The sequence below is a fragment of the Danio aesculapii genome, chromosome 15, assembly GCF_903798145.1.
Source record: "Danio aesculapii chromosome 15, fDanAes4.1, whole genome shotgun sequence".
NCBI lineage: Eukaryota > Metazoa > Chordata > Actinopteri > Cypriniformes > Danionidae > Danio > Danio aesculapii.
In genome coordinates, this window is record NC_079449.1 from 25,441,736 (window position 1) to 25,462,528 (window position 20,793).

Consider the following 20,793-nt stretch of genomic DNA (forward strand, 5'->3'; position numbering starts at 1 on the left):
TATACTACGGGCAATTTTGTTTATCCGATTTATAAAACAAGAACCAGTGACCGTCATGCTGTGAGGTGACTGTGCTAACCACTGAGGTATTACTAACAATAAGCTAATAATTGTTTTAATTTAATGGCCTATAACATATAAAAATCTGCTATTAAAAATTCTTCAGGTTTTCGTCTAAATTAAAAAAAATTAAACATCACAAGTGGATTTAGGTACAACATAATGATACAATTTAAGCAGTTTTTAAATAAGTAAACTCGGTCATCACATAATAAAATCCAGCATAAAAAGAATAATAGTTAACGAACACGCACACACATATTATTATTATTATAGGAAATAGTTTTCTTTTTGGACATTTTATTCATAAATTACTTTGAAATGTATTTATGTATACATACACTAAGTGACAAAAGTCTTGTCGCCTATCAACGTTTTAAGGAACAACAAATAATAACTTGACTTCTAGTTGATCATTTGGCATCAGAAGTGGCTTATATAAAAGACAAAAGCCTCTAGATTAGGCTTATCTTACCAAAATAAAATATGATCATTCCTTGATTTTTAATTATTTAATTAGGACAGTAAGATCTGACTTTGCTTAGACAAAAGTCTTGTCACTTAACAGAAATAATGTACAGTACAGAATATAAAGTCATTGTGCAGTGGAAAAAGAATTTATATTAATTATATTAAAGAATTTATCAAGATCCTTTGTATTCATCTTCAATGCATCCTCCTTCGTCTTACCCCAGACATAAGACATGCTCAATAATGTTCATGTCTGGTGACTGGGCTGGCCAATCCTGGAGCATCTTGACCTTCTTTGCTTTCAGGAACTTTAATGTGGAGGCTGAAGTATGAGAAGGAGCGCTATCCTGCTGAAGAATTTGCCCTCTCCTGTGGTTTGTAATGTAATGGGCAGCACAAATGTCTTGATACCTCAGGCTGTTGATGTTGCCATCCAATCTGCAGATCTCTCACACACCCCCATACTGAATGTAACTCAAAACCATGATTTTTCCTTTACCAAACTTGACTGATTCTGTGAGAATCTTGGGTCCATGTGAGTTCCGACAGGTTTTCTGCAGCATTTGTGATGATTGGGATGCAGTTCAACAAATGATCTGAAAAATCTAACTTCTTCCATTTTCTAGAAAATCAAGTTATTTATTGTTGCTCTTACAACTGGGATCGAAGACTTTTGTCAAGTAGTGTATACTGTACATAGGTATACACATACACATAATTGTGCATGACATAACATTTCAGTTCAGATTAACTATACAAAGGCATTAAGTTTATTATTTATTATGCTCATTTTTATGATCCTATTATGCATATTTAGCTATTTTGGTCCATCATTGAATAATTCCCAATTTTACAATGTTGACATTTTACTAGAAAGCAATAAAAAGGGAATTATTATGTTTATTTAAAAAAATATATAAAAGAGTATACAAAAATAATGATCCAGTATCAAGAAACATAAAAAACAAAACGAACATGTTCAAAAATTCATAAATATGTAACAGAGCAGCTCTTTCTCAGTTTTCTGCACACCTGGTGTCATTGATTCCCCCAACAGCTCTCCACCAGAGAAGACGCACACAGGAGTAACAATCAGCCGCGCGTGTGTTTGTGTGTGTAAATGCCCTACTGGGACGCCACATTAATGTTTGCACACGCTGCGGCGAGCGCCTTCATCCGGCACTTAGCCAACAGAGAGATCAGCATGTCACCTTGGGTTTGGGGAGGGGCTGTGATTAATGATGCGCAGGCCTTTAAAAATAAAAGAGCTATTGGATTTTTCAGTGTTGCTCTGTGCAAGAGCTTGGGGTGTTATTGGTGCGTATTAGATACAAGTCACAATAAGGAGAATTTGAGATTGGGAAGGAAAGCACTACATTTATCAGTTTTTCACACCATCTGCTACTGCAAGGGTAAGGCTCTGAGGTCTCTGGCCTAAAGTATTTCTCTATTTATTCCTCACCAGCCATTAGAGACTGCTGTTGTTGAGCACTGCTGATCTTTAAAGTCCCTGTGAAATGATAAATGAGTTTTTTTGGGTGTTTGTATGTTGGTATTAGGTGTAAGGTTATAAGCTTGTGTGCACCAAAATAAAGACATTTGTGCTTAAAAGATATAAACATTTAAAACGTGCAGTTTTAAGGCGTACTCATACTATGTTAAGTTGCCTTGAACCGGGCCAAAGCACGCTTGTCTCCCCTCCCGTCTCCCCAGAGAGCCTGCACTCAGATTACATTCGGGCCTGGGCATGCTTACGTCAGCAATGATGCACTGTTCAGTAAGAGCTTTCGTTCAGCACAGTGGAGATTTCTTTAGTTATATCGTTTTAGTCGTTTGGGATGCAGTGACACGCAGTCAAATATTTCGCCGAACCGATCTGTGACTTTTGACGCTCATAAACAATCATAAAGTCCTTGTGCTGCAGGAATTAGGAGGTTTGCTGAAGGTGCAGCTGTCGTGCAGTAAGGGGTTTGCGTCTTTGAATGAATGATTAATAAATCCATATGAAACAATCCTGTAAAAGTCACGTCTCGTCTTCAGTTTCGGGCTCTGGTGCGCTTTGAACTCACACTATAAGCGTACCGCGCCAAAGCCCAAGTGAACCGTGCTCCGGCACACCTCTTCCAACCAGGCCAGGCACGGTTCGGAGAGCACAGTGTGAGTAGGCCCTTACTTCTGACAAGAAGGATCAACGATTTCAACTGTGCACTTTATATTTGAGCACTCATCAACCCAGGCTCATTCTGAAAACGTAGTCCCGAGGACGCTTCTGGAGACCACGAAATACATCCCGGGAGGTACGTATTTTGCAGTTTTTGGTTTTCACGAATCCGCGAGAGGCCGCTGTGTGCACCTTTTTGGCTTCTCAGATGTCTCCCGCGAGTGCCGTTCGCGCCCGCGCTGTTCTCGTGTAAGGCCGCTGTCGAACGAATGTCTGTCTCTCCGACTGGCTGAATGATTGACTGAGCGTCTGGCCAATCGGCCGGCCGACCCACCCTCCTCCTTCCCTGAACCAAAAGCCGTCCAGAAAAATGATTTACCACATTCTCACCCTGTTATGAACTTCTTCACTTTATTTCTTGGATTCTGTTTTAGTCTTACCTGATTTCAGGAACCGCTCTTCCCCAGACTCGAACCCGGTCGTCATCATCGTGGTTAGCTCCTCTCTGCGTCTCAAGTCCGCCGACGTACAGGACGAGCTAACCGGACAAACTGGTTGTGGCGGGAAAGCCCTCCACACGAAGGTAAGCGGTCAGCTGGCGAGCGCTAAAAGGAACGGCGTCATAACGCCCCGCAGCGTTTGCTTAAAAAATGAAATGCAGCCATACGTACCTCTGGCTACATAATTCGCGGTCTATAGAAACGTCCTCGGGACTACGTTTTCAGAATGAGCCTGGGTTGGCATTCATACTGGGGGTCACCTAAACCACACCTGTCAACCCTCCCGTTTTTCCCGGGATTCTTCTGTATTTTACAGTTCTATCCTGCTATCATCCCGTAAAGGTATTTTTCCGTATTTCTCCCGTATTTTTAATCTTTCTATGAAAGCTGACAATAAACATTAAAAAGCCGATCCTCCCATATGCAACCCATACCGCTGAACCACCAGGGGACGCCCCTTGTTCTTAAATGTGAATCTGTTGAGTACTTTTATTTTATTTAGGCATGAAAACACTTTGAAATAAATATAAATACGGTTGGATTCCCTTACTTTCCATTACAGGTGCCATCGCCTATCCTATGTAATTCTCAAAACAGTCAGCTCATGTAGCAGTATAACTGTCAGACGCGCTCCATATTGATAAATAAATGCTGCTTCTTAAACGGATTCTGTAGACGTGATTTGCAGCAGAGTGAAAGTGGACACTCTGGGTTTGGGGTGGGACTACTAATGAACAGTTAATATCTTAATAGAGAGGTAATAAGCCCGTAGTAATAACATGAATTGTGACAAACTAAAGTTTCACCATTTATTATTATAATTATTATTACTTTCATGTTAAATTACACACTATGAAAAGAATGCATTCATGATCGTGCCCAAATACAGAGGTCTTGCCTTGCCAGTAATGCTTGTACTTGTATGATACACATATGTCTTGTTCTATTAAAAATAATGAGTTTGTTTACCTATACGTGTCCCCGACCCACTCTTCCTATCAAAGAAAATTCTGTATAATGACAAGAACTGTGCAAGTTGGACATTTCAAGGTACTTCTGGAGACCTTTAGGAACTTACTATGTGAACTCTGTACATGATGCTGATCCCCAGAGTCATATAGGGTTTGGAGAAATCGATGACTTTCTCTCTCTCAGCCGTGATGGTCAGTGCAGCCACAGCCAAGTCAGCTTTCTGAAACACATGCAAAGTAATTGCAGCTGTTAGTGACTTTCTAGAGTGAAAGGTTGTCAAAAATGTGCAAAAAGTTACTTTCAAAATACCATAGCAGGAAAAAACACAACAACGGTCAGCTTTTACCAATCAATTTGTCATAAGTTTTTTCCTATTGTGAGCATGTGTATACACATATCTCACAGGTCCATGACACTCCTGTTGCTCATCCTAAATAACAAGATTAAAGCATTTAGACCACTGTAAACCAGCAACAAACCAGCTTATCCACCTTAAGCTGCCATGACCTGTCTTTTTACAGCCTGAAACAACTGCCTGCAGTCCAGACACCTGTATTTTGGCAAAAATGTGTGTGTGTGTGTCTGTGTGAAGGAACATGAAGACAGAATGTGTGCAGACTGTCATGACAAATCACTCGACACAGCATCCATTGCTGGCGGCCATGAAGCTGAGCTGCTAATCACACAACACCCAAAAGTGCATCTGCAAGGGCTTTTACGGCCCGTCGGGACCCTCTCTTACCCTCCAATGATGGGCTACTGGAGCTCTGCTGTAAATGAGAGGGAATCTCTGGATAGTGGACACCAGGTTATAAGATGGTGTTTTACCCTCAAGAATCAATCCTTGAAAGTGCAGTAGATCTGTTAAATTATAGAACTGGATTAGAAAGGTGCTTTAAGATGTAAGAAGAGTGAGGTTTATCTGGTGTTTGTGTGATGCTGATTGAACCTTTCAGCATATGGCTATTGAGAGAGAGGATTAGAAGTAGAGAGAGTCAGGGGGAAGTAATGGTGTGGTGATATTAGTAGTATTGACATGCTATTAAGGTTTATACTTTTATTTACAGTTGAAGTCAGAATTATTAGCCCCCCTGAATTATTAGTGCTTCTGTTTATTTTTTCCTCCAATTTCTGTTTAATGGAGAGAAGATTTTTTTTTCAACACATTTCTAAACATTATAGTTTTAATAACTCATCTCTAATAACTGATTTATTTTGTCTTTGCCATGATGACAGTAAATATTATTTTACTAGATATTTTTCAAGACACTTCTATACAGCTTAAAGTGACATTTAAAGGCTTAACTAGGTTAATTAGGTTAACTAGGCAGGTTAGGGTAATTAGGCAAGTTATTGTATAACAGTGGTTTGTTATTAAAGGGGCTAATAATTTTGTCCTTAAAATGGTTCATAAAAAGCCGAAATAAAACAAATAAGACTTTCTCCAGAAGAAAAAATATTATCAGACATACTGTAAAAATTTCCTTGCTCTGTTAAACATCATTTGGGAAATATTTGAAAAAAATCAAATAAAAAATCAAAGGGGGGCTAATAATTCTGACTTTAACTATAGGTTATAGAAATGTGGATAAAACGTGGATAAAAGAATAAATTATATCTCTTGATCATATAAAGACTTTTTTTTTTAAACAAAGACTTTATTTAAGGATTAAATAGCTTGATTCATATGGATCTGAACACTTTAAATATTTTGGGTAAACAGTCTTTTAAATGAGGGATAGAAAAAATTTTTTTTAGGCATGTTTACTTTCTCATTTTTTTTATTTATGCTTCTTTTTAAAATGAGCACAGAAATATTCAATAAAATTTTTTCACTATTTAGTTGATAGTTTTGACTAAGCTAGATTCAGCAGATTTGAAATATACTTGCTGTGGTAGCCGGATTGAAACACATTTTACCCACATCACATAAATAGTTATCTATATGCAAACAAAACAAATTTGACTTTTAACAATATTTTTATTTATTTTGAGACTGTTTTACACTGTTTCTGTTCAATGAAAAAAGACTGTTGAATAAAAATAAAGAAATACATTATTTATTTTACTTTTATGCTATTCAGGAGCCATGTGCACCCACTGACAGGCAATATCTGCTTCTCTCTCTCATTCAAGTTCAAAGCAAACTTGAATGCCAAAGCATTTTATATATATGTATAAAATCTGTAATATATTGACATCATCAAATTAATAAAAAATACAACAAATTAGAAATAAATGACAGAAAAAAAGGAATAAAAATAGACAATATCTCTAAAACTTATAATAATTACAGGAATAAAAAGGCGAATTAGTTCTAACAGCACACAAACATTTGGCTGTCAGTTTAGATGTCATTTTGTCCTCTCAGAGTATTTAGTCAAGTTTTTCTTAGTCGTTTAGTTTAAAGAATTAATTACTTAACGTTTCTCTCACTCTCACGGCTGTGTGCACCATATCAGTTGCGAAGCCAATCGATAGAAGGTTTAAAAAAATAATGTAATGCAAAAATGCATACAATTAATGACAGCTTTAAAAAGCGAAAGCAAAAGCCGAATCCCGAATTTAGGAGATTTAGAAACCCCGACCGGACTAATTTTTTAAGTCCCAAAAGGCGCACCTATGTGGGTCTCTGCAGAGCACTTAAAACTGTCTGTGGGAGTGTTGACAGCTGTCGCACACATGGAATGAACAGTATAAAACAGTTAAACAAGAGAGGGTGAATACAAAAAAAGTGTAAAACGGCCCTCCAGGAATTGAGTTTGAGACCTATGGTGTACAAAGATGATAATGATAGCAAAAAAAGGGGGCACTAAATATACTTGTGTGGCTGTTAATATACCTGGGTAGGCCCGCCCAAGTAAAGTGTGGGAAGCACTGGGATGTTACATTTGCAATAAGTTGAAATATGTATTTTTTCTGTGTTTTTCAATTGTCATTTTCTACAAAAAAGCTTTAAAAAAAAAATAGAAGAACTTAGTATAAAACAAATATTCACATCCGACTTTAACCCTACCATATCAATCCAGTGAAAATGCAGTAAAAGTGCATTTTTAAATGATTTAATAATTAAAAATATATATATTTTGGTAATAGTATTATGTATTTTTATATTAATGGTATATTTATATTTATTTTAATGGTAGTTGTTTTAGTCCATCAAGTTAAAGTAAGCATGAGACAAGTTGTGATAGTCAAACTCAAATGCACAAAAAAGCTATGATTTTACGGTAAAAGACTATTAAAATAATAAAGTTGTAAAAATCTGTAGCCTTGTTAACATTTCGTTAACAAACGTTTCCTTAAATCATACTATTAATAACTGTAAATGAACTTTTCTAGAAATCCCTGGATGACCCAATTTTTATGCTTTTTTGTTGACATTACTATGGTTATTTTTACATTTTCTCATCAGTGACGTACATTAGTTTTATGTTACATCTAATGTTGCTAAATTATGTTTATTGCATTAGTTTCATGTGTGAAATCATGATGGGTTTTATCAGTTGTGTAAATGACACAGAGCACCTTGTGTTATGTATTTCTCCTTGTGGAAAAGCTGTTTGTGATGAGGATTGGTTCGTTATATGACTTTCTCACTCCCACATGCATTTGGTTGTGTTTTGTGTCTGTGTAACAAAGGTACAATGCGTAGATTACAGATCTTCAAAACAGTGGTGTATTAATGGAATACTGTAATTTACTGTAAAATTGAGACGTATGGTTTCTACCATACTGTAGAATTCTGTCAACCGCATGTTTTTGTACCATAAATTTGACAGATATTTTTAGTTGGTCAGAACATGTTTTTTCAATATTTCATTTCAATACTAGTAAGTTTTTACTGTTTACATTTTAGTTAACAATAACATCCCAGGGTGGATCTGCTTTCTCGCTCCTCATTATGAAGCCAGATTTGTTCTGTCGACTTGTGCTTCTCTTTCAGCTGTGGCACAGGAAGACGAACTCTCACCCGTTCCCTGATGATTCACTTCACAATAACAGCTTGCAGATGCACTAATCTTCAAGTGCTCTCCATAGTTCAGCTGTGGCCTTCAGCTCTTCTCCAACTCACACACACTTCACATAACCCAACACAACACCACAAACAAGGAAACGGCGCAGAACACAAATCCCTCAAACAGATGTCCTCCGTAACAGAAACAAGGACAATAAGAACAGCTCAAACAATTGACATCTCGTTACATATTAATATTGACGACTGGACCGTGCAGAGAGGGAAATTATGAGACGGAGACTCTAAATAATAAATAATGCAGTATGATATTCTTCCTCCTCCTTCAGCTTTGACTCAATCAAAAAGCGATGCCCCCAAAAAATGAAAGAAGAAGGCAATGTCAACTCCATCACCACTGAATAATACATGGACTTAAGTTCCCACTGTGGCATTTGAGATTCCCTCTGAGGCGAATTCTTCTTCTGACGCCACAGAAAAGCCTGACAGCTTGGCTGCTTCCATACCTTTGTGTAGCACTGCACTGCACTTTCATTTTACAAGACTTTCCTGAACATTACGAAAAAGCGGGAGCAAGACCAAACCTTTGGGATTGTGTGTCCATGTTTCAGGGCATGACCACCAAATGATTTGTTGAAATATATATATATATATATATATATATATATATATATATATATATATATATATATATATATATATATATATATATATATATATACAGTTGAAGTCAATATTATTAGCCCTGCTGTGATTTTTTTTTTATTATTTGTCTCATATAATTCCAATGTGATATATCACAGGGCAAGGATTTTCTTACATTATTTCCTACAATATTTTTTCTTCTAGAGAAAGTCTTTTCTTTTTTGTTTGGTTGGGCTGAAATAAACGTTTTTACATTTCTTAAAATGATTTTTAAGCTCCCTTAAAAATTTTTTTTGAAAGGATACAGGACAAACCACTGTTGTCCAATGACTTGCCACAACCATATAGCCCTGCAACCCTAGACTGTTAACTTACTGAAGCTAAACAAGGCTGAGCCTGGCTAGTACCTGGATGCGTGACCACATGGGAAATCTAGGTTGCTGTTGGAAGTGGTGTTAGTGAGGCCAGCAGGTGGTGCTCAACCTGTGGTCTGTGTGAGTCCTAATGCCCCAGTAAAGTGAAGGGGACACTATACTGTCAGTGAGTGCCGTCTTTTGGATGAGACATTAAACCGGTAACCCCAGTGTTCTGGTCAAATTCCCTCAATCCATCATGGCCTCCCAATCATCCCTATCCACTGAATTGGCTTTATCACTGTAGTGATGGTATGGAGAGACGATACACAATAAAATGCGCTATATAAATACACATTATGCTACATTACATTAGATAACTAATGTTTAAAAATGCGTTTTGCATATGGGAAAGGTTAAAAGAATAAAAATTTTGACTCCAACTGAATATGCAGTTCAATTTCACAAATGAAACTCACAAATGGATTAAAATGTTATAGCAGCGAATCTTGAGCTATACTGTAAACCTATTTTTGAAATAAAGAAGATTATTTTAAATAAATATATCGGTTAAACTGTAAACATGTAACTACATTAGAGCTGAAGATCTATGCCCAAACCCTATGGGCTTATTTTCTATCATATTAGACGGGGTTGGGCCGGGCTTGGGTTTGCGCAGTAAATAAACAGTCATGTGATGCATTTGGATTAGCGCAAGAAAGTAATCTATTCGTTTGTTACAACATTAAAATCCATCCCTGCAAAGGTGAAACAAATGATGACGGAGAAGTCAAAAAGAGCACATTTTGACTGCGGTGAGGCCAGCCACCAGTTCAATGAGAACAGTCATTCTAGCCACCAAGGTATTTCAGCCGTCGCTCATACACTGCGTATTACGGCAGACTGCTAAATAGCAATGTACAGCAAGCTGACAGGGAAGATGACAAGGTCACTCGCTACATTGAAACCGCTGTCATGGAAAATGAAATGGATGTTCTTGGCTGGTGGAAGATGAACAAACAATCCTACCCAAAACTTGCAAAATTAGCCAGAACAGTATGCATCCTGGCCAGTAGCAGCAGCAGAGAAAGGGGGTTCAGTACTGCTGGACGCACCATCAGTGAGCTCAGGACTGCGCTAAATCCATTTACAGTGGATTCAATAATGTTCCTCCACAAAAACACGTAGCCTAATCTTGGTCATCGGTCAAAGTCATAATGTAGACAGGGTATATAGTAGAGGTGTGAACCTATACTGGTCTCACGGTTCAGTTCGGTTACAATTATCATGCCATAGATTCGATTCAATTCGATGTTTCGGTGCATCACGGTGCCTTGATGATGCTTTCCATACAGTGTTGTATTTTGGGGGGTGGCTATAACAAGCTGTCTGTATAAACACACACACACACACACACACACACACACACACAAACACACACACACACACACGGACACACAGCACCACACTGTCTCTCATTCACACACATACACAAACATAGACAGCACCAAACAAACACACACACACACGCATGCACACGCAAGCGCACACACACACACACACACGCCATGCACGCTTGCTTGCTCAGGAGCTCGAGAGCGATACTGTGAGACCGCCCACTCCTGTTAAAATTACACCAGAGTTACCAACCGCTCCCGCGCTTTATTAGGAAATTTATTCCCACGACGCATGAAATCTGGTTGGGTCCTGCGACAATGCATAGGTACAGCCGCGGGAATGCATGCAGCCAAGAGGAAAAGAGAAGGGAGAAAGTCACGCCAGCAGCCGAGAGGAAAAGAGAGGGGAGAAAGTCACGCCAGCAGCCGAGAGGAAAAGTCACGCCAGCAGGTGAAATGGGCCACAGTGAGAGAGAGAGAGAGAAATGGAGTTCATTCCCTCAAATCACAGAGAAATAGGGGCTTCTGCTGTTAGTGCCAGTGAAAGACTTTCCTGAAAACACACACAATTTTTAAGTAGTTGGCGCCTGTAAAGTTGTAAATACCCGCTCTCGCCTCCCTCGCAACAGAGCGCATATGAGATAAATTATGTCAATACATAATAACCGGTTATAATTATTACTGAACCGATACCAAATTATCCGCGTCTGCATCGCATTTAAACAACTCATTCATGAAAAAAGGCAAAAGATTTGTGTGCCTGTGCACATTTGAATAATGTCGGGCTATAAAAGGGGTTTGGGCTTTTAAAAAGCTGTCAATCAAAATATACTTGTCGGGCTCGGGCCAAATTCTGTCGGGCTCGGGCCCTTTTATGGCCTGATTACAGCTCTAAACTGCATATAATTAAAGCAAACCAGCCTTGTGTTTTCAGTGTTCAATGTCATAATTATCACAATGGTGATAATTATCTTAACAATAAATATACTCAATTAATAATAGATTTTATGAAAACCGTAATGTCACATATATTATAATCATTGTAGTCATACTTTGTACAAAAACAAACAAAAAAATAAGAATGAAGAAATGAAACTAAACAGTGAACAAATCTTACACTATGCTTACACTATTAATATGGGCAGAAATACTCTGATGAGTTTTCCAATAAATAAGAAAATAAGTGTGTATTGCCACTTTATTAGGTAGACCTGTCCAACTGCTCGTTAACGCAATTTAAAATATTAAGTCTGAAAAAGAGAAAATATCCGGCAGTTCTGTGGGTGCAAATGCCTTGTTGATGCCAGAGGTCAGAAGAGGGTCAGAATTTGGCGTCAACAACATGAACACTTAGATCCATCCTGCCTATCAATGGTTTAAGCTGGTGGTGGTGGTATAATAGTGTGGGGGATATTTTGGCACACTTTGGGCCCATTAGTACCAATTAAGCATCATGTCAATGCCACAGTCTACCTGAGAATTGTTGCTGGCCATGTCCATCCCTTTATGACCACAGTGTACCCATCTTCTGATGACTACTTCCAGCAGGATAATGCACCATGTCATAAAGCATAAATAACCTCAGGCTGTTTCTTAAACAGGACAATGAGTTCATTGTACTCAAATGGCCTCCACAGTCACCAGACCTCAATCCAACAGAGCACCTATGGTATGTGGTGGATTGAGAGATTTGCATCATGGATGTGTAGCAGACAAATCAGCAGCAACTGCATGATGCCATCATGTCAATATGGACCAAAATCTCTGAGGAATATTTCAAGAGCCTTGTTGAATCTATGCCACCAAGGATTAAGGCAGTTCTGAAAGCAAAAGTAAGGTGTACCTAAAAAAGTGGCCGGTGAGTTTATGTATTTAAGATAATAATAATTTTTGGCATTATCATAGTATTATTATAAATATCTTCAATTATTTTTAATATCTATGGATTTAATTTTTTATTCATATAAAAACAAGGTACAGGTATTACACTCAAAATGTATGTAGCACTCGTCATTCACCATGGTTGTATTAGAAATACTCACACAGCAGTGTAATTTTGGCAAGTAATTAAAGTTTGCCAGCTTTCCATTGATTAAATGTGTCACACCACACAGTCCATGAAAAGGAGCCATTGTGTGTTCATATGCAAATCTTCACCCATTTTTAACGTGATAAAAACAGGGTAAATGATTAAAAGAAGGTCCCTCATGGGATGTGTGGTCTGTCAGATGAAGGCAGTGCTGTTCACCCCTTCAGCAGACCCTCATCGCCCTCCACTGTCTACGGACTCAATGGCCACTCTCAAGGTCAGCTGTATAGAACATACTTTGAGGGAACAAATTGAGACAATAATAAGATTAGGCACTTCTTTCTTTATTTCACTAATGGCTTTGCCCTCCATTAGCTTGTGGAATTAAGACAGATAACTTCTTAAAGCTTTCTCCGCTTTTGTACGGGAGAATGAAGGCTGCAGAGGAATGTTCAGGTTTATGACCCTTTCCCCAAGGAAATATATGAATATCGCCGTGGCCTTTTTGTTCATTTTAGAAAATTTACTTTGCTCCCCACGGTGCCTGACCAAAAAAATGGCCGAATAAATCAGCTGTAATGCTGCAACTGTTTTGAAATAAATAACATTTCTGGTGAAAAGGGCAAACTACGCAGCTAAACAGAATTTGCAGCGTGCAAGATTTCCATCTGATCAACAGGATCTCAGTGGCTGTCAGAATGGGACCAAAACTGTTCATGCTTCAGCAAGTCTTTTTAAACACATCTGTGTGTGAGATCGGATGGGCTAATTGAAATTCTTTAAGACGAGAGTCCCTGTAACGGGGTTTGAGGCATAAATATGAATGCTGTTGGTTAATCTGCATCACCTGTGTTGAAGCAAGTAAAACAACTTTTAGTCTGGCTTCAAGGCTTCCTTCTGTTAATGAATTATTGAAATGAGCATTTGAGAATGAATAATTCTAGGCTAAAACTAGAGAAAGCAGACTGTATTATTCTGTTTCTGAACAGTAGAGCTGCACTGCTTAAAAAATCATTCATACTACAAGGAAATGACTGTTCCAGGTGCCAATATAACCAGCGGTTAAATAGAGATTTTGGATCAGGGAAAACTTAAAATATGCTGGTGATTCTGGTTTCCGCATGTAAAATTTGACAAGCTCCTTGGACAAACAAAGTGCTAACAATATTTTTCTCCCTGTTTCTCAATAAAGCATTTTTTATTAGTGTTGCTTGGTTTGTAGAGCCAGAATAAAAATAGCAGTAAAGTTCTTTATGCATTTGTGCATTCATATATATAAAATCTTATACATGATACATCAATATCATTACAAACAGCTTGTCAGTTAGACTTCTGTCTAAGAAAGGAATATTTTCAGGACACATTAAATTGATCAAAAGTGACTGTGATGGCATTTATACTGTTATAAACTTTTTCCAGCATTTTCTTTGAAATTTCTCCTCCTCAAACAATCCTAAAAAATCCCATGAGTTTCTACAAAAATACTGAGCATATGAATATTTAGGATGACACAATGGCTCAGTGGTTAGCACTCTGTCGCCTCACAGCAAGAAGGTCGCTGGTTTAAGTCCCAACTGGATCAGTTGGCATTTCTGTGTGGAGTTTGCATGTTCTCCCCATATTCACATGGGTTTCCTCTGGGTGCTCCGGTTTCTCCCACAGACCAAAGACATGTGATATAGGTGAATTAAATAAGCTAAATTGGCTGTAGTGTATGTGTGCGAATGAGGGTGTATGGATGTTTCTCAGTACTGGGTTGCAACTGGTAGGGCATCCGCTGTGTGAAACATATGCTGGGTAAATTGACGGTACATTCCAATCTCTGATGAATAAAGGGACTAAGATGAAGAAAAATGAATGAATATAAATATTTATTGAGTAAATTTCATCAAATTGTAATGATTTCTATGTAGTAATAATGAATTAATCAAACAAAACTGCATTGTAGAGAATACTTTAGATAAAGCTGTCAATTTAAAGCAGCAAAATATTTTGAAAATATTAAGGGATTACAGAAAATAGATTTTTGAAAATAAGCATCTAAAGCTAATATAATTGAGGTAATAAAAGATACATTTCTTTTTCAGTCATATTCTTTGTCATATTCTTCATTCTTAGGTAAATGTCATATTTTACAGACAAAATATTCGCTATTTTAAAACATTAAGCTCTTAAAAAGCCCATATTATACATGAAATAGGGTCATATTTAGGTTGTAAGGGTCTCCAACAACAGTCTAATATGCATGCAAGGTCATAAAACACTTTGATGGTCTTATAATCTGCATTTATTTTTACCTAATTATCCCAGCGACTCCCATATGAATCGTTCAGCGATTCATTTGTTCCCAACCCCCTTCTCAGCGCGAAGCTAATCTGCGCTGATTGGACCAATGACAGCCTGCTGCGATTGGTCGACAGTGACAGGCTTCAGCACGAGACAGAGTGAAATGCCCAGCTGGTAATCAACTATATAAAAGTAGTCACAGTGCACACGCGCTTCATAGTGTAAGGCTTTTTTCACACACACACACAACCCTCCTCAGAAGAAGAACTGGGGAGATCGACGCGATCTCCTAGCCTCTCCCTCTCCCTCTCTCTCTCTCACACACACACACACACAACGCTCCTCAGAAGAACTAGGGAAAGCGACGCGAGTCTCTCTCTCTCTCTCTCTCTCTCTCTCACACACACACACACACACACACACACACACACACACACACACACACACACACACACACACACACACACAACGCTCCTCAGAAAAACTAGGGAAAGCGACGCGAGTCTCTCTCTCTCTCTCTCTCACACACACACACACACACACACACACACACACACACACACACACACACACACACACACACACACACACACACACACACACACAACGCTCCTCAGAAGAACTAGGGAAAGTGACACGTGTCTCCTGTCTCCTAGCTTACGATGGCCATAGCAACGACAAACGGCAGTGGAACGCGAGCTCACAAAAGCCTTTAACTTTAAATCCGTAAACAAAGCGGCATGCGTCGCGTTTTTAACGTGGCTTACATGTGATAAGAGAATATAAAGAGTAACCGCGTGTACTGTACCAGGTTAACAAGTAACAAAACACAATAAATACATAATTTGCAAGTTAAACGAGGCAACAATTTTAATCGCACTTACTTACACTAGTGAATAAACCTCAACCACTGACTCTTCACAGTTTCATCTTTGGGTAGAGACTGTCAATATTATCCATCTGAGCACAGCGTGACTTCATTCGACCGGCGGCGTCTGTGTGTGTGTGTCTAGTGTTTTTTCTGTGTTAGTGGGCGGGGCCGCAGGTTTCAAATCTCCCTGGTTTGCGCGCGTAACTACTGGCGAGGCTTGTGTTTCGTGGCTGCGTCATCGCGAAACACCTAATGACTCGTTATCAAGACGACTCGTTTGAAGCACTATGAGTCGACTCTTTTATAGATGAATCAATAGTTTTAAACACTGTACACTTACAGATTTAAGCCTTAGCTGGATATTTCACTTCACTTAGAGCTGTGTTACACACTACATGGAAGGGCATTTTCAAAAACCCATAATATAGGCTCTTTAACATGCTTTTGCTACTGCAGTGTAAATAATTCCTTGCATCTCTGCTATATACATCATTTGTCAGTTGAGCTAAATACCACTTGAAATGCAGCTTCTGTGCCACCTCTGCAGTGCAATGATGTTGACACTGATTTAATTTGACTGGCAACAACCACATAATGTGAATGAATTTTCATGAATGGCGACACATACAACACAGTCAGCAGGTTAAAAAGTTGCACTCATAAAGGTTAAAAATTCTGTAGGAAATCAGAAACAAAGTAAAAAAGTTAAATATTTTTGCTCTTACAGAATCACACTTATTATTACGGTACTTAAAATTTTTTTTTGTTTTAAAAGGCTTGACAACATAGGTCTCAAACTCAATTCCTGGAGGGCCGCAGCTCTGCTCCAACCCTGATCAAACACAGCTGATCCAACTAATGAATGTGCTCATGCCTCTTTTGAAGACCTCGAATATTTGGATTAGCTGTGTTTGATAAGGGTTGGAGCAAAACTGTGAAGAGCTGTGGCCCTCAGGAGTTGAGTTTGAGACCTATGTTTTACAATAACACTTTATACAGTATAGTATAGTATAATATAGTATAGTATAGTATAGTATAGTACAGTACAGTACAGTACAGTATAGTATAGTATAGTATAGTATAATTCAGTATAGTATAGTGGTTCAATATAGTATAGTATAGTATAGTATAGTATAGTATAGTATAGTATAGTATAGTATAGTATAGTATAATAGTTCAGTATAGTAATTCAGTATAGTATGGTATAGTATAGTATAGTACAGTAGTTCAGTATAGTATAGTATAGTATAGTATAGTATAGTATAGTATAGTATAGTATAGTATAGTATAGTATAGTAGGGGTGTCCTAACTCTTTCCTGTCCTGCATAGTTTAGCTCCAACTTCCTTTAGCACACCTCCCTGGAAGTTTCTAATATCCTTTGAAAGAGCTTGATTAGCTGGTTCAGATGTGTTTAACTGGGGTTGGAACTAAAATATGCTGGACACTGGCCTTCCAAAACTGAGTTTGGACATCCCTGCCTTAGATCAAAGTGTAATTTTGCTTTGGACCAACCTAATACTGTAATTAGTTACAGCTAAATTTATACATTTCCCTAAAATTATAGTGTTAAAAATATCATTATATTAATTAAAATATTTAATCTGTCCAAGGAAAAAATGACATTCACTCAAAGGTAAAATATTGTTTTTTATAGAGCATGAATTAATCAAATTACTTTCGTTCAACTTCAAAATCAAAGTAAAATTGTACTTTGGACTACACTATAATAAACACATATATAGGCTATGCTATTGCTAGTTATTTTATTTTCAAGATTTGAGGTAAACTATCTGCTGGTGATTTCAGTATAGCTATAAATATCACGGAAGATGTCAATCAAACTTACATTAGAAATACATAAAAACTGAAGAGGAAACATAAGCAGTGCTCTTTTTCATGTGGTCACATGACATGAAAACTGCTGGTTTAAAGTAAAAATACTACTTTGAGAAAAACAAATGCTTTTCATTTCTCCTAGGGGGTTCATTTTTTGCGTAATCACTTAATTCAATATAAAATATACTTTGAATGACAGACATTTTAGTGTAGTATAGTATAGTATTTAATTAAGATTTGAAGTTTTTAATAGTGCATGACAGCTGATTACTGTAAAATGTGGTTAACCGATTTATGCCACTTACCCTGCTGATGAGCTCTCCCACCATCCCTGTCCAGGTACCATTGGCTCCCGGCACCCCGTACACACCGTCTCCAACTAGCCGAATGCGATATTTGAACTTCAAGATATCCGCCAGCTCTTTCAGCATGTCCACACAGAAGCCCTCATAGCGATCGTTCCCTTCAAGCTCCTGGTGATTGGCTCTCAGCATTACGTATGGGTTTTCCTGTAAACACAGCACTGGTGTCAGTGAAGAACTCACACATTTCAATACACTTCTTTATCAAAGGGCAAAAAGTTTTGTCTGACAGATAAAAAGAAAAAGGACAATCATTTCCATCCCATATTTTCAACACAGCAAACCTGTTGCTTCCTGGGAAACTGCTGCAAAGTATTAGTGATAAAAATGGTTGATAAAAACAGGGAAAACACTGTTAAAAAATGTTTCCCTTCAAAATAATTTACTTTGACAACAAGGCAAAATGCAAACACAAATATCCTTTTGATCATTTCAGTTTTGACTTTTAGAACCATTAAATGAGATCAGATGATCTGTTAAGGCTTTCTGTTATGAATAGAATAATATATTTGTGAATTTCAGTTTACGTAAGATTCTGTTTGAATAAAAACATATTGCGTTAGTTTTTATAGCTTTTTATTCCAAAACTCAGACATAAATTCAGGAGAGGTAATTGTATGCGGTACATTTTTGTAGATTCTCAAACCTGTCTTTTAATTCTAATACATCAAAACTCAGACTAAACATTTTTAGTTCTCAGGAAAAATAACATCAAGTGAAAGGTTTGTAGGCATTGGGCACAAAGCTATCTGACAAAATAGCTTTAGACAAAACAGTTTTAAATGAAATCGCTTGTCATTTAAGAGAAGGGAAAAAGAAACTAAAGTAATTAATACGATATGCTTCTAAAAGAGGATAAAGCGAGAATAAAACCTTTAATGAACCAGTCAAAACATACTTACTCCCAGGGCCATTTATATTGAAGTTGATATTTAGCCATACCATGTTGGTGTTTTGTAACATTTAATTTAATCCCCTGACCTGGAGGACCAGAACATACAGACCATACACTACGGACAATTTAGCTTCCCCAATTCACCTAGCACATGTCTTTTTGACTTGTGGGGGAAACTCGAGCTCCCGGAGGAAACCCACGCGAACACGGGGAGAACATGCAATCTCTACACTGAAATGCCAACTAACCTAGCTGGGGCTCAAACCAGCAACCTTCTTGCTGTGAGGTTACATCGCTACCCATTGCCCCACTGTGCCACCCCAGTCAAAACTACACTTTATAATATGTTCATGTTATTTATATTAATACACATTAGAAGTTCAGATAAAGGATTTCATTATAGAAAATGGAAAAAGGCATTGGAGCAATTCCATGCAAATGTCAACCTTGACATGACTTTTTTTAAATATAAATAGCGAAACCATTTCTACATTTTTTCTGTATAAGTATTTTACATTACTTTAAAAATACTACAAAAAAGTCTCTGTCAATGTTTTCAAACAATTATACTTGATTTATCAAAGTCACACAAATACCAATTTCACATCTGTCCACCCGCTTTGAATGTTATCACTCCATTGAATCTGCGTTATCAGTGGTTATCAGCTGATAGATATGGGCTTGTAGGTGCCTTCTGCACCTACTGGTAGGCTCAGAAGGCTGTTATCATCCATCCACAAGGACTCCAGATTCAGATCTGTTTTTACATTACTTTGTGGGTTGGGGTAATGGTAGACGTCAATAAAAACTATTAATGGGACATTTAATAAATAATAAAAATAATTCTTGTTAACTTCTGGCCGATTAACCATGATAGATGATTAACCATGTGGATGGATGATAACAGCCTTCTGAGCCTACCATTAGGCACAGAAGGCCCCTACTGACTCTAACGCCCATTCAATTGAGTGATAACATTTGAATCGGCCGATCTGTCACATTCATAATGCAGAGGTGTCACATCCATAGCAATGCTTTTTCCTCATCAATCCAAAATTGTAAAATAAAATCAAATCAAAAAGCCAACTCTTATCCTTTTGATAAGCATTACTTCTTTTGGGTTGTGCAGTTTAATTCACATAACTTCTACAAAGTATGTTGTATACTGTAAACTCGCACACTTTTTTTCATCAAATCCATAACACATGTTTATTTTCCTCATTTAAAACCTAAAAAATGTTTAGAGATTGATATTTTTCTGATCCCATAACTCTGTGGTTAGCTGTTTTGGAAAATATAAACAGATTTTTCAATATAATGTTAACACATACTTTCTCTGTAAATTCACGTTTTGAATTTTGACTGCAAATGTCACATTAATAATGCTGGAATGGCTCATTGTCAGTATTAATCAATGTTTTAGATACATATAAAGCGAGATAATAGATAGAGATAATAGATAGAGCATGTTAGTATTAGAAAGTATTTCTTCAAAATAAAATGTATAAAAAAGAAATTAAATAAAAAGTGTAAATAGAAGCCCAGACCATTTTGTTAAACCAGACAGAATAGAAAATAAAATTGAGTGTGTTAGCAATTTCGGCGCCATTTTGGTTAACTTTGGTGTCGTTTTGCCTGAGTTTTAAGTATGAGGTATGATGCTTTTTCTATCACTGCCTCCAGCCTTATATTCTGATGTCTTTTAGAAGTCTGAGGATGTGCTAAAATGCACAGTGCAGTCATGAGAGTTTGTGATTAATGCGAGCCCACCAAAAGACAAAGTTTCTAATTTACGGTTTGTGTTCTCATCCTGCCCAAAGCCTGAGCAGATTTATTAAGCAATCTGTGTTTAAAATTAAGGCTTTGTAAACATTTCAGCCACGATTCGTTCAATAAACACTCGCTGTGCCCACTGCCATACATTGATACACAGATGTTTTGTTGGTATGCATGGCGGTGGAGTGTGTTACTTTCATT

At 37.5% G+C, this 20,793-nt stretch overlaps 1 protein-coding gene across 1 annotated transcript in view; it reads right to left on the reverse strand.

Moving 5' to 3' along the window:
- The window catches only part of grik4 (glutamate receptor, ionotropic, kainate 4), a 624,478-nt gene that overhangs the window by 32,062 nt on the left and 571,623 nt on the right, over positions 1-20,793 (reverse strand). The window contains exons 13-14 of the mRNA XM_056473804.1: positions 17,865-18,068; positions 4,271-4,384 (exon numbers count right to left, since the gene is read on the reverse strand). Coding sequence (XP_056329779.1) covers positions 4,271-4,384; positions 17,865-18,068 — 318 coding nt within the window. The remainder of the gene's footprint in view (positions 1-4,270; positions 4,385-17,864; positions 18,069-20,793) is intronic.